Below are 14,331 nucleotides of genomic sequence, written 5' to 3' on the forward strand. Positions count from 1 at the left end.
CTTACATCTCATCCCTACATCTATTGATGCCAACAAGTGTGTGTTTTTCTTTTTTGCTAGAGGTCATGTGCACTTACTAGAGAGAGACAGAGAGGTAAGGAAGAAAGCACGCTATGGGGAATGGTCCCCTGCAATCCTTTCTCTTCCTTCTCTCCCTCCTTTGGGGATTTTGGGTATGCATACACATGTGCCCAGCAAGCTTCTCAAGCCAGCTTCAGGGCTAGAACCATAGGGTTAGATCCAACCCATGCAAACAAATTTTAAACACACAGGACTGAGCCCTCCAACAACTGACCCACTGTCCATCACCCTCCTGCTTATGTGCCCTCTCTGCCCTTCCCCCCTGTAAAACCAAGTTTCGCTAGGTCTTCATGGCCATGACCCCCTTGCAAATTCCATCTAATCCCCAGTCCCTGTCAAAGAGCTAATGAAGCTCCAGATACGTTTCTGCCTGTAAGGCAGTAGCAGCCAGGCAGCTGAAACTGCCTGGAGAAAACACAGACATGCCTTGATTGCTCTCACTTCAGTTTCATCACCAGGTACTTCATGGGAATTTTTGTGCAGCATGGCAATCCTATATTTCCATAGTTTATTCATTCTCCCACTCTCCTGGAGAATAATTTCAAATATTCTCCTCTCCAACCTTCCCTAATGCCCTCCGTGAGTCACTTCTGTCATCTCGAGTGCACGGAGCCGTGTACACTGCCTTCCCCCTTTCCCTGTGATGGGCCACACCTGCTCTCATATTCACAGTCACCAAGCCTTCTCAAGAACATGGCTCCAGTCGTTATCCTTTCTCCCTCTCAGCATTACAAATCTTCCCTCCTGATATACACTAATTGAAATTCTTATTTTAAAAACACCCACGTCGAACTCCACATGCTCAAGAAACTGTCCCATCTCTCCACTCCTCTTGGAAGCAAAACTCCAGATAAGATTTGTCTCTTGTCACAGAGATATCTCTACATCTAGTTTTCCCATTATCTCTTGAACTTCTCTAATCAGGTCAGTATCTTTACCAGGCCACCATTATGTTCAGTAACTTCCTTCTAATTTTTCAAGAAATAAAAATGTCTCTATATGCATAATTTAAATGTTGTATATGCACAAATTTAGAAAAAAAAACTGATCTCTTAAGAATGGGATTTCATGGAAAGGAAGACAGTTTTATTTTATAAAATTTTGCTTTGCTTAAAATTTATAAATCCGTAGAACTTTCATAATGTAAATTATCACTTAACAAATAAAGAGGATATCCGTGGTGATGCTTGTTGGTATTATCTACAGATATTGAAAAGAATAAGCAAAGTGTAAGTTATGGGGGAGCAAAGCTAGTGAAAAAAAGGAATAAGCAAATAAAATGACCAATATATTTTATTTATTGAGTCACCACCATGGGAAAGGTGCTATCCTGAGTGACACATTGCATACATTTTTCCCAGTCTTCAGGAAAAACTAGTCATTTAGGTATTGCCATTACACTTGAGAAAAATGAGGCTCAAAGAAACGACTGCTCAGGAGTTCTGCACTAAGACCAGAGATGATGGAGCTGGGATTCAAATCCAGCTGCCACTCCCCCATGTATCCCTAAGGTTGGAGGTGTGAGGAGAGAAGAGAAACCCTGAACTAGGGATTACCAACCCAGGAGCAGGATCCTTAGCAACCCATAGTCATATGTAGACTACACAACTGTGTGTTCCCTCCATGTACAAAGATGTTTGGGGCTGCCTTTTGTGGGTGGTGTGGGGAAAAAGGTGTCAAAAAGTTTCTGCTCAGGGAACCAGCAGTTAGCGTAATAGCTATGTCACTGGACTCCCATGTAGTTGAGCGTGGTTTGCGTCCCGGACCCGGTGGCTTAAAAAAACTCACGCCAGGCGTGTGTGCGTGAGTGCCCAAGATCCTGAGAGGAGAATGGAGGAGAAGGGATTGAGGCGTGACCATCCCCCCGGGGGGGTGATTTCTCGCTTTCTGTCTCTATATCTCTCTCTGTCTGTCTGGCAAGCACACGCGCCCTATAGCGAAAACCTCTCAAAAAAAAAAAAAAAAAGTTTCTGCTCTACAAGTGGGCAGTCATGAAGGAAGGGAGGAACTTGTGTAGGACTTTAAAACTCACCACTGGGGACTAAATTCTTAACGCCTTTGCTGATTTGGGTCCTACGGAGCTGGGAAGAGTGGCATGAAAGAATACTGAGAACCACGATTCCTTTCCTTCCTGTGCAGTGTCCTGATGAATAAACAGGCTATAGGAAGGCAAGGTGGTAAGACAGCAGCCACCATTTGGTAGATGCCAGAAACTTTATGAACATTCGTTTTAATCCTCAGAATCTGAAAAATGGAAACTTTAACCTTCAACTTATAGGAGAGGAAACAGAGGCTAGGAGGAAATTCACCCAAATGTATATGGCTAGCAGGTGTGGAGCCAAGCTCTTATCTCACCATTCTGACTTCCACCCTCATGTTCTTTCCATGGTGAGAAGTTCAGGGGCCCATGTGTAAATTACTCAGTGGCCAAAGCTGAGCAGTGTGTAAGGAGCATCTGAACAGACATCAGGCATTGACGGTATAGAGGCAAAGCTGGATTCATCTCAAAGGTAAGGGCCTGAGAAATGTTACAGAGCCGTATTAGACATGCTGTGGGAGGCCTGGGCTGGGCACAGGAGGAATGCAATCAAGCAATGGCTCTGTCTTGCCTTTGTTTGAGTGGAAGCAGAATATCCAACTGCTGCAGACAGTGAAAAATAATTTCCAGCTGGAAACCTGCCATGACTGGCTTGGCTTTGCCAATGAGACCTGATTAGTATGCTTGGGCTTTTATTAGCATTTGAAGGAAATACCCAAATGACACAAAGCCAATTCTAGTAGCTGAGATTTACCATTTTAACCCAATTTCTCTAATGCAGTTAACTTGTGATAAAATGCTGGTTAGGCGCCTCCTTTTCATAAAGTATTTTAGGCCTCAACAAGCAAGCCATTTATACAAGCACCTTCGCATTCACCTCTGCCAGCCAGGCCAGCAGACGTGCCTCCTTGTAGAATGGACTGACATCATCTGCTGCTGGGATAGAGAACTGGGAGGATTTTTCCCAGCCTTATCTGGGCCAGAGCCAAGGTTGTAAGTGCAAATCCTTAACATGATCTCCCTGGAACTAACCCTTGTGCTGACACAATCCTGCCCTGGAGAGCAGCATTTTATTGCATCCTTTGTTGCAGGTTTTCCATTTTAGGGAGAATTGATAGTGATCCTAAGTATAAACATATTCTCTGCCAGTCCTATTCTGTGGCTAGGTGTTTTTAAAAGGCGCTGAGAAGTCTTGTGGCCAGCAATAATATTTATATTGAAACTCATAGTTCTTGCTTCACAGGGTGAGGGCACTGATGGTCAAGACAGGAATTCCTTTCTCCCTATACAACTCTTCTCACATGACTCAAGAAAGCAAGGGAGTATCTTGAGCTCGGAGTAAATCCTGCAGTAGCTTCTCACTTGCATAAGACTAGGATTAACTCTTTAAAGAGTCCCTTTATGTGAAGATACTATGTTCATATTCAAAAATTTCCAAATGCTATTTTACTTCTAAAGAGAAAAAATAGTTTAATTGATCTCATCCTTCTTCCCTTTCCTTAATTTTATCAAAGATAGGGGCATTTTTTTTTTTAAAAGAGAGATTTTTGCTATAGGGTAGTGAGCTCACCAGAGAGACAGAGACAGACACACAGACAGAAAGTGAGAAATCACCCCCCTCAAGAAGGATGGCCACGCCACAATCCCTCCTCCTCCAGTCTCCTCTCAGGATTTTGGGCACCCACGCACACGTGCCTGGCTTGAGTTTTAAACTGCCAGGTCCAGAACACAAACCATAGTTGACGACACGGGAGTCCAGTGACGTAACCATTATGCCAACTGCTGGTCCCACACAGGCATTTTTGTCCAGCTTCTGACTTACTAACCTATAAGAGTGGAACTTCCCTTTGCACTGAAAAAGCGTTAGAGTGTCTCCTTGTGCAAGATATTTAAAATAATTATTTTACTAGTTAAATGTCATAAAAGGGTAGTTCGATTACAGAGCTTCATTAGAAGATAAAAATCAATTCTTCATCTGCATTGGCTGATTATAGCAAACCTAAAAATATTTTAAAAACAAATTATTTCCTCAGGGATGTGAGTCCTATGGGGTTTTCACCCCTTACTGAACATTCTATGAACAGTAGATTCAGGGGTAATAGAATACCATAACATGAGAGAACCAGTAGCAGGACAAAGCAGTCACAGCAGTAGAAGACAAAGCAGTCAAAGCAGTAGTGAAAGAAGTCCCAAGTTTATTCTTGTTTCTTTGAGTCTCCACACATGTACATACAGCTATGGGATTTTCTACTTCCAATAGTTTCTAGCTCGAAACTGAGTTCTATTTCAAGTCAATGGGGAAAATTATCTACAAAGTCCTTACTATGAAGAGACCTGTGACCAGAGGGTTTAAAAATGGCATGAAATCTCCCCAGTCCTAAGTGATAGAATTTTTAAAAATCTGGTTACTATTTTTAGAGACTCAAGGAAATATCTTCAGCTAGACTGAGAGGAAGAGGAATTCAGTGTTTCTAGGACACCACTACTCCTAACACCTTCACAGGGCCCTAAGACCACTTGGGGAAGAACGAAATAGAAAAGATTATCTGTCTGCAAAGACTTCTGGGGATACACAATTGAACAGATCACTTTTTAGAACAAATTGATCTGTGAAATTTAGAAGTCTGTTTTCTTGAAGATCCCCCTAGCAGCACTTAAGTTCATCTACTTCATAATCTGACTTCTAGAAACCTTTGTTTGAGGAAAAAAGTAAAAATAGTTTTACTAAACTCTGATGAGTAAATGTGGCAACAGACAAGATGCTACATAATATAAGTGTGTGTGTGTGTGTGTGTGTGTGTGTGTGTGTCTTCCTGTTCCTTATTGTTTTCAGAAAGAACATTATTCTGGGCTGTAAAAACAACCTTGAAAAATACAGACATAAGAGGTTTCTCTCTCTTTCACAAGAGTGTCATGTTTCCAAGGTGATGAAACCAGCTGATACCCGATTAACCAAGGTGATCTGTGGGCTTCCTGCTTCCTCATTCCATGTAATGGAGACGCACAGAAACAAAGGGGAAAACCAGTGGCCCACCACATACATGGGTAGAAAAATGCCACGAGGGGCCTGGCCATGTCGGTACATCGGTAGAGCCACTCCACAATGCTGGAAGCCACACACAAGATTGGCGCTGGGTTCCCAGGTTGAGCTGTACACACCAGATATATGTGCCTGTGGACCTGGCTGGCTGGGAAGGCTGGAGAAAGGATTAGAGCATGTGGGCCTGTAGAGGGCAGATGGATCTCTCTCTCTCAAGAAATAAATTGGGGAAGGGGGGAGCCAGGAGGCTCAGGTTGTGGTCTCAATATTTTATGTCAGTGCTCTTCAGAGAAATGACATCTCCAGTGCTCTTTATTTTGTATAAGTAGCACTCTACTTTTTTAAGTAATTATTTATTTTTAATTTTATTTATTCATTTACTTATTCTATTTTAATGAGAGAGAGATACAGAGAGAGAGAGAGAAAGTGAGAAAGCAAGCCACCAGGTCCAGGACTTGAACCATCGTTGGCCATGTGGGAATGTTCAGCACCTTAACTACCACGCCACCTGCTGGTCTCAGTAGCACTCTACTTTTAATAATAGCTTTAGAGTGATTTTACAATAGATGAAAGATTTGATAAAATCCAAAAGCACCTCCTTTCATGCAAGTGGTTTCTGTTGCCTTCTTAATAAAGAGAGTGAAACCTACCTTACACTCTTAGTTTTCACTCTTCTTAGTTAAACCTGCTCAAAAGTCCCTGGATCCACTTTTACCTTACAGTCTCCCCACAATTATACCATCCACATGTCTTTCTAACTTAACAGAGCAGTTTCCTAAGACCCACCCCCTAAGCAAACTTTTCAGAATCCCCAAGAATCCCAAAATCTATGGTTTTAAGAAATCGACAAGGGTTTCCAATTATTGCCAAGTTTGGAAGACAGTGATGTGTGGCTGAAGTTTGTTTCTATTCTGTTTTTGTGTCCCCTGAGGTGATCTCATCTGTTTATGGGCCCTGGGTTTTGTTTTTGTTTGTTTGTTTGTTTAAGGTCTTCACCATGGAGTGTAAAGGGGAGGAGGGGTAAAAAATCATTCCCTGTGTGGGGATGGTCACACCACAATCCCTTCTCCATACTTTTCTCGGGATTATGGGTAAACACGTAACACATCCAGAATGATTTTCAAGCCACTGGTGCAGGACATGACCTGGACTTGACCTGGTTGGCTCTGTGGGAATCCAGTGCTTTAACCACACCACCACCTGTTCCCTGGATGTATTAAATTAAAATAATCAAATACCTGAAAACACACATGATAGTGTTTGTTAAAGTGTGCATGCCTAGATACTAGCCCAGTGAGGTCTACCAAATCTGACTCTGTGGTGTATGGCCTGGCAATGTGCATTTTTAACATGCTCCCAGCTCGCCAAGTGATTCCTCCTATACAAAGAACCACTGCCCCTTCAGGAGTTGAACTGGAATACCCATGGGGTCAGGCAGGTTCACTGAGACAAGTACCCAAAGGGAAAATGATGCTCCCTCTACAAGGATGGGGACTCGTCAGCCTCAGCAGCTTGTTGCCATTTTGCCACACCAGAAATAGATCCAGTATTGCCTACAGTTTAAAATTTTTAGAAGCTAGAAGCTCAGAGAAATTTAATTTCTCACAATTCAAAGAAGAACCAGTAAGTGTTCAGCTGCTACTGGTAACCTGTGTCCTCTGCCTTTGAAGGTTTTACCTCACATCTCTGGCAACTTGCTGTATCATGCATCATTAAGAGCCTGACCAAGGGGGAACAGCAGTTAGCGTAATGGCTATGTCGCTGGACTCCCACGTAGTCGACCGCGGTTCACATCCCGGACCCAGTGGCTTAAAACTCACGCTGGGCGCGTGTGCGTGCGTGCATTCCCAAGATTCCGAGGGGAGAACGGAGGAGAAGGGATTGCGGCGTGGCCATCCCCCCTGGGGGGTGATTTCTCGCTTTCTGTCTCTCTGTCTATCTCTCTGTCTGGTGAGCACAGGCGCCCTATAGCAAAAACCTCTTAAAAAAAAAAAAAAAAAGAGCCTGACCAAGGGACTTCTCATGACAAATTATACAGTGTAACAGAACTGCAAGATTACGAAGTCCCACTATCATCTGGACCACTCCCCACATCATTTTACCTGTCATCCAGATCTCTTGCCTATGCTAGAATAACTAGATATCTTTTTTTGTTTTTTTGAGAGGTTTTTGCTATAGGGCACATGCACTCGCCAGACAGACAGAGACAGAGAGACAGAAAGCAAGAAATCACCCCCAAGCGGGGATGGCCATGCCGCAATCCCTTCTCCTCCCTTCTCCTCTTGGGGTCTTGGGCATGTGTGCACATGCGCCTGGCATGAGTTTAAGCCACCGGATCTGGGACTCGAACTGCGGTGGACTACATGGGAGTCCAGTGACATAGCCATTACGCTAACTGCTGGTCCCAATATCTTTTTACTATCTCCACTAGGATATCCTACAAATACCTCCAATGCAACCTGTCTCCAAATAAAATTGCCATATTCTAGTACCATCCCTCTAAGTGCTCGTTTCTTGTTCTCTTTGAACGCTGATACTATCCCTCTAGTTGCTGAAGACAGAAATTTGGGTGTCATCCTTAAATCCTCCACCCTTCTTCACAAACCCTACTTGTTTTGCCTGAATCTTGCTAATTCTGCCACTATGAGTGTGAAACCTATAAGACAATGTCTTTTCTAGAAAAGATTCTTACACCGTTTTCATTGTGAAAATAACATTGCAACTGTCTCATGACCGGCCAAACTTGATTCTACAAGAAAATCCTCCTCTTTCTATAGACTGAGACCCAACTAAACTTTCCTCAGCTGAAAGTTGGGCTTACTTAGAAGAACACAATTTATTGTCTTAAACTCTGTCTTAGAAACAAATTTAGGCATAAGCATGAAGTTAGTATCATCAGAACTAACCTTGAAAATAGAGTCTAGCTATGATAGTACACACCACTAAAATTCTATGCTGTGTAGACTGAGACCATATGGGAAGCTAAGGTTCAACTCCTGGTCTATGCTAAAGGTGAGGCACACTCTCAGAGGCTGAGGAAGGAGGACTGTGACCTTGAGGCCAGACTGGGCAGTATGATGAGATTCTAAAAGAGAGACAGGCATGGCAGTGCACACCAGTAGTCCCAGCTGAGAGGCTGAGGCAGAAGGATCAGGACTGTGGGACTGTCCCCCCACTAAAATAAAAGGAAAAAAAAATAGGTTTTTAACAATGAATATGGCTGCCTCCTCTTCATGTTGACAGGAAAAAGAGGACTCTAGGTCCACACTCTCCTGGGTCACGAATACATCTGAGGAAGCCCTGATGCAAAGCAAAAGCCTCAACAGCAACTAAGATGATCTGGGATGGTCAGTAGTCCCAGTGCCTAAAATTCTGACAGATTCTCTTCCAATGTCAAAGAAATTGCTCCTTAAGGCAAGAGTATGAAGAATCAAGCACCTGTTTATCGTAATAAGCATAAGACTGTCACTGGAAACTTCTGGCTCTTTTATGAGGTAAAACATCTGTAGAGTCTACTGTCTTGGCATCCGCAAAGAACAGTTATACAATTTAACATGAAAATTAGTCTATGCCTAAAGTATTATTAACCTTCTCAAGTAAAAATCTAGCAATTAAATTCCCTATGTAGTACCATTAAAAAAAGGGAACACATTGCTTAAACAAAACAAAAATGGGTTACCATGTTCAGGGTCAAACTGAATGATTTCTTTAATAGTTAAACTTATGCATAAAAACAATTCAGTGAAATATAAAATGAACATTTTTCTCCCTTTATTTTTAACAGTCTTCTCTAACCACAGGGTAGATGAGATGAAAAACAAAGAAAGCAAAGAACTGCTAGTCTGTAACTAAAGATCCAGAAAGAAAAATGTACCTACTAGCTATCATTTCTTTCAAGGGATTGTGAAATGCAAATGTAAACACATCAATGTATTCATTAGTAGTCACACGAGGTGGTAAACTCCTCCCTCGGTATCTCTCTAGATATCTCATTTGGATGGTGAATAAAAAAAGGAGTTCTCTAAAATGTCAACTCCGGAACAATACCCCCTAGAAATAAGTGACAGTAATTCACGGGAATACTAAAAATAAGAATCAAGTTACACTACTTGTACTTAGTGACATGACGGTAGCACTGTACCTTCCCTATTTTAACACTTCATAAAGTCCATACGGATCTTCTTGAGGGTGCACTTTTTTCATACATTGTGAAATATTTTTTGAAGAAAAAAAAAAGGTTAAATCTCCTAGGCCCTTGCTTCTTCTAGCACTCGGGTTATAGAGATCCAAGGACATATATGGGTAAGTGAAAGGGTGAAGCTAGCACTTTTGCTATTGGTCTTCATTTTATCAGAGCCAGATAATACCAACTCTTTTGATATTAGGTTTTCAGGTGCAGCTTTCAAAATCATTCTTTGTTCCATTCGTTCCATACTGTGCCCAGTAGGTGGTCTAGAGTATGAATTTCAAATATGTGTTATTAATATGCCCAAAACTGTCACTGCAAAGGAGGGGGGAAAGAAAACACAGTAATTGAATCTTGATCCATTTTTACTCAAAATGTTGCAAATGTATTTTCTATTTCCAAAAGTGGTATGAAACAATGTGTAAAACCATGTGGAATCTGAAAGTGGATGAACCTACAGGATTTAGGATATTATTTATTGCTATGAAAAGTAATTATTTTCTTACAACAGTTCTCTGAAAAACAAAAAAAAACAAAGCAAGTATATGACAACAATAAAAAAGAATAATGTTGGAATCTTCTTTCATTTACCTTTATCTTCTTGGAATGCTGATGACCACTAGCAGTAGCTTCACATCTGTAGACACTTCATATTTTAACATTTCTTTGTAACTCTCTTTAAAATATTTTCCTCACGAATATTTTTTGGGAAAGATACAATTGTTCTCATTGTGTAGATGTTACATATATAAAATAACAGTATACCTTCAAAGGACTGTTTCATGGATTCATTTGATCATTCACATTACAGACATAGAGTCTCTGGCATGCTAGTTTACTAATTGACTATTCAAAACATGTTGATATTATTAGTACGCAAAAGTATTAGCAACAATACTAAGGCTATCAGAAGTCCATTTTAATCAGGCCAATCTGATTTGGATCTTCCTCTTGAACTAAAAAGGTCTTGCAAAAAATGAAGATCCCACTGGTCACATAGGCTGGTCCAAAGCCTGGCACACTCTTACCTTCCTCACCCAACTCCTAACTCTCCTACCTGATGAATTTGTAGTCTTTATGTCTTGGTTTAGACAGTACTTCTGCACAAGCAAGCAGTCCCTAACCTCTTTAAGGTTCAGATTATACAAGGAGGGGTCTTCAACAAGTTCACAGAAATGTACATTACAAAAAAGTACAACGCATAGATTTTGAATTATTTTGCACTAAATAAACTCATACTTTTACTTTTCCATGAACTTTTTGAAGTTTCATTTTATATATGGTAAAACACTCTGCCTAGTACTCCAGTCTATGTCCCAGTTGTTTGCTTCTGTGCCTGCATCCCCATGACACTTCATGATGGCATGAATCATATCCATTTTTATACACTATGTTCTTAGCACCATGGTTAAGCACAATGCTGGCATATAACGTTGTGTGAGGACATCTGTATCTGAAATTAGCCTGTCTGGTCACTACAAGAACAAGTTTTGATACAGTGTGAGTGACTAAGGGATAAATAAGCATCCAGTTATGGGCCAGTTGAGGGTGAGGATGGTGAAACGAGATGTGGCATCGTAGAAAGTTGAAGTAGAAGCAGAGAGGCAGAGGAAAGAAACAATCAGCTCCACTGGAAATCAGGTTCCACTGGTCCCCTAAGGTCAAACTAGCAGAGACACATCCAGATTCACTGATTCAGGATACAGACACCAGCCCTGCGGTATGGGGAACAAGAGCCTGGGTTATATGCACCTGGTCTTCATGCATCAGAACATAGTGACTTAGAAATTAGCACGGCTCCAAGGTCCCAGTCTAAATCTTCCTACAAGTTTGAACAACAAAATGGGGGTCGGGGGTCCCTGCACCTCTAGTGGAAGAGTCCAATCTGATCTGTGCATCCCAGAAGACTTACCAAACAGTTGGGGTGTGTTGTACATGTCTGGCCCAACACAGAATTGCAGTGCTGAGGGAGAAACTTTGAGACTGTGGACACAGCTGATGGTAAATGAACTGAAATGTTCTTATTTGTTACGGCAGCTGCATCATAGGAAGGGATGACTTTAGAATAGTAGCTGACAGCATGGAAGGAATTTAGAGACAGGGCAGCACTGGGAATTCGAGTTTTACACAGATCACCAATAGCATTCTCTGAAGTGGAGCTTGACTGACCTTTAATAAGAAGAAAACAAGTGTCTGTCAGTATACATGATTCTATAATTCTGAATTAGTAAATTTGAAATAAATTGTCCTATATCTCATTTCCTCAAGTTACAAACTTGTCCTCCTACTGCACTCAGATGCTAATGGTAAAACAAAGTGAACTTTTTAGTACAATCATACTATAAATCAGTGCTCAAGTGTCATTAAGAGAGATTTGGAAACAGCAGTTGATCTCTGTGCCTTTTGGTGTATGTGTGGATGTGTGTTTGGCTTTCCTCATAATCAAAATTGACCTCCCTATGAAGCAAGGAAGAATGCTGAAAAGAACAACTCCATTTAGCCACAAATAAAGTTTGGTTCATTTTCCGTCACCAAAGTGGCTATATCATTATACATGTACATTATGCATAATAAAAGAAAATAAGATATTTTTAATGTAAAATGTTAACAATGCAATCTCAAGTAACATTGTGAATATCTTTGTTTTTCCTTCTGGACAATAATCATGAAAATAATGTAATTTTATGTCCACTTTAAATACAAATGTTTTCTGGAATATGTGAAAAATAATGTAAGCAAATGTATGTAGAGATTTATGGAAAAGAAAATGAAAAAGGCATACTGAAGTTTAAACACATCTGTGTCAGAGGTCATCTTAACACAGACATTTTGCAACTCCAGGTGGTCATTTAACCTCTCAAGCATTCAACTTCCTGACCTGGGTGGTGAAGGTAAAATCTGGAAGACTCTATTCAGTGCAAGCCTTCCGATTCTCTTTCAAAACAGTCTTGCAACATCATTAAGAGGAGATCATAAGCATATGTATCTCAGTTCTTTAACTCATTCATCACACACTGCTAGGAAAGAAAAGTCCAAATACTGAAACCCTATATATGAGGAAGTATTTCCTATCACACGAATAAAAATCACTCTCCCCGCAAACTGAAAACACTAACATAACAATTAGAAGTTAGGAAAACTGCTCTATAAACTATTTGATAAACTACTTTTTTTCCCCTTTTTTGGAGAGGATTTTGCTATAGGGCGTGTGTTCCCCAGAAAGACAGAGGCAGAGAGACAGAAAGTGATAAATCACCCCCCTAGGGGGGATGGCCATGTTGTAATCTCTTCTCCTCCATTCTACTCTCGGGATCTTGGGGACGCACGCACATTCGCCTGGCGTGAGTTTAAGCCACCGGGTCTGGGACTCGAATGACAGTTAACTACATGGGAGTTCAGCAACATAGCCATTACACCAACTGCTGGCCCCCCAATTTGGTAAATTATTAAAGCCATTAAAGTGGTGATGCACTCTATATCGCAAATTAAGGTATTACCCAAAGTTAAATAAAAAATATCAGGAGATGGGGTTGGCTCCACAGGACAGTGGTTAAGCACTGTGCACAGGGAGCCAGATCCCACATGACTGGCTGCAGTTTGAATCCCTGCACTGAAGACTTGAAAAACATGCTGGGCACATGTGTATGCATACCCCAAATCCTGATGGAATAGGGAAATGGAATAAAAAGGAGGAAAAAGGCATTACTATGCTCAATTGGCAAGTGCCTTCTCTCTTTAGTGAGTTCACACGGCCTCTGGCAATAAGTATATACACACACATACGTATACACACACACACACACACATATTATACACACACACATATATAATGATTAGTGATACAGTTTTTTTTTTTTAAATGTGGTGTGGTATTTAAGGTGCTGGACACTTCCACATGGCTGACCATGGTTCAAGTCCCCGAACTGGTGACTTGCTTTCTCACTTTCTCTTTCTCTCTGTGTGTCTCTCTCTGGTCAAATTTAAATGAGTGAATGAATGAATAAAATTAAATAAATAATTCTTTAAAAATATGAGGAGTCAAAATGAAATGTCCAATATAATTACTACTCTAGAAAAATACACCTGAAAAAGACTTAAAGCAAATACATGAGAAATGAACAAGATACGTTAGCCAGGTTATAAAAAGACCAATATTGCTTTTCAAATGGAAAAATGCATATTAAATAAAATTAAAATGGGAGTTTGGACCCATTAACCTTGAAGGTCTTCTCTGGTTTGAACATGTCACATCTATGGTCCCAGTATATTTGTGCCTTTCTGAGAGTAGCTATACAGAATGTGTGTTTACCAGGGAGACAGAGAGCGATAGAGAGACTGAAAATAAGAAATTACCCCTGGGAGAATGGCCACATTGCAATCCCCTCTCCTCCATTCTCCTCTCAGAATTTCAGGAATGCATGCATATGCACCGGACTTGAGTTTCAAGTCACCAGGTCCAGGACTTGAACCACAGTTGACTATGTGAGAGTCCAGCACCTTAACCACTACGCTTACTAGCTCCCAACAGCAGCTTCTTAAAGTGATATAATGCCATGAGATACTGTGGCACAGAGAGGCCTGAACCCACTGCCATGAAAAGACTGTTTCAGGGTTTCTGCAGAATATAAATAGTACCGTATGTGTAAGAAATAACATTGGCAGGCATACGCCTGTGGCCTGACCTCTATCTGGACTGATTTGATCTGGACTGATTTGATCATTTCATGTCACATTCAGCCACAGCTACTTTAAGTAGATTAACCATGTCTCATGGCACCCTTTTTTTTTTTTTTTCTATTCTCGGTCCCTCTCCCCTAATTTAGGAGAAAAGTCTAAATTGACTAACAAAACACCCTGTGGCTTATTTGGCTATATGGACAAGGCCCATTTCCCTTTTGACTTTAAACAACAACCCAAGTAATCACATTTGTTCCACGGCTTCCACTATCCCCTCCCCCCCCCTATGCACTATACCTCTACCACAGC

At 41.1% G+C, this 14,331-nt stretch overlaps 1 protein-coding gene across 1 annotated transcript in view; it reads right to left on the reverse strand.

The window, feature by feature from the left end:
* Positions 1–10,171: 10,171 nt before the first annotated feature.
* The window catches only part of SOHLH2 (spermatogenesis and oogenesis specific basic helix-loop-helix 2), a 51,356-nt gene continuing 47,196 nt past the window's right edge, over positions 10,172–14,331 (reverse strand). Inside the window, exons 10-11 of the mRNA XM_006154168.1 lie at positions 11,258–11,514; positions 10,172–11,060 (exon numbers count right to left, since the gene is read on the reverse strand). Of these exons, the coding sequence (XP_006154230.1) occupies positions 11,007–11,060; positions 11,258–11,514 (311 nt within the window). The 3' untranslated portion in view covers positions 10,172–11,006. The remainder of the gene's footprint in view (positions 11,061–11,257; positions 11,515–14,331) is intronic.

The sequence above is a fragment of the Tupaia chinensis genome, unplaced genomic scaffold, assembly GCF_000334495.1.
Source record: "Tupaia chinensis unplaced genomic scaffold, TupChi_1.0 Scaffold000402_1, whole genome shotgun sequence".
Lineage (NCBI taxonomy): Eukaryota > Metazoa > Chordata > Mammalia > Scandentia > Tupaiidae > Tupaia > Tupaia belangeri.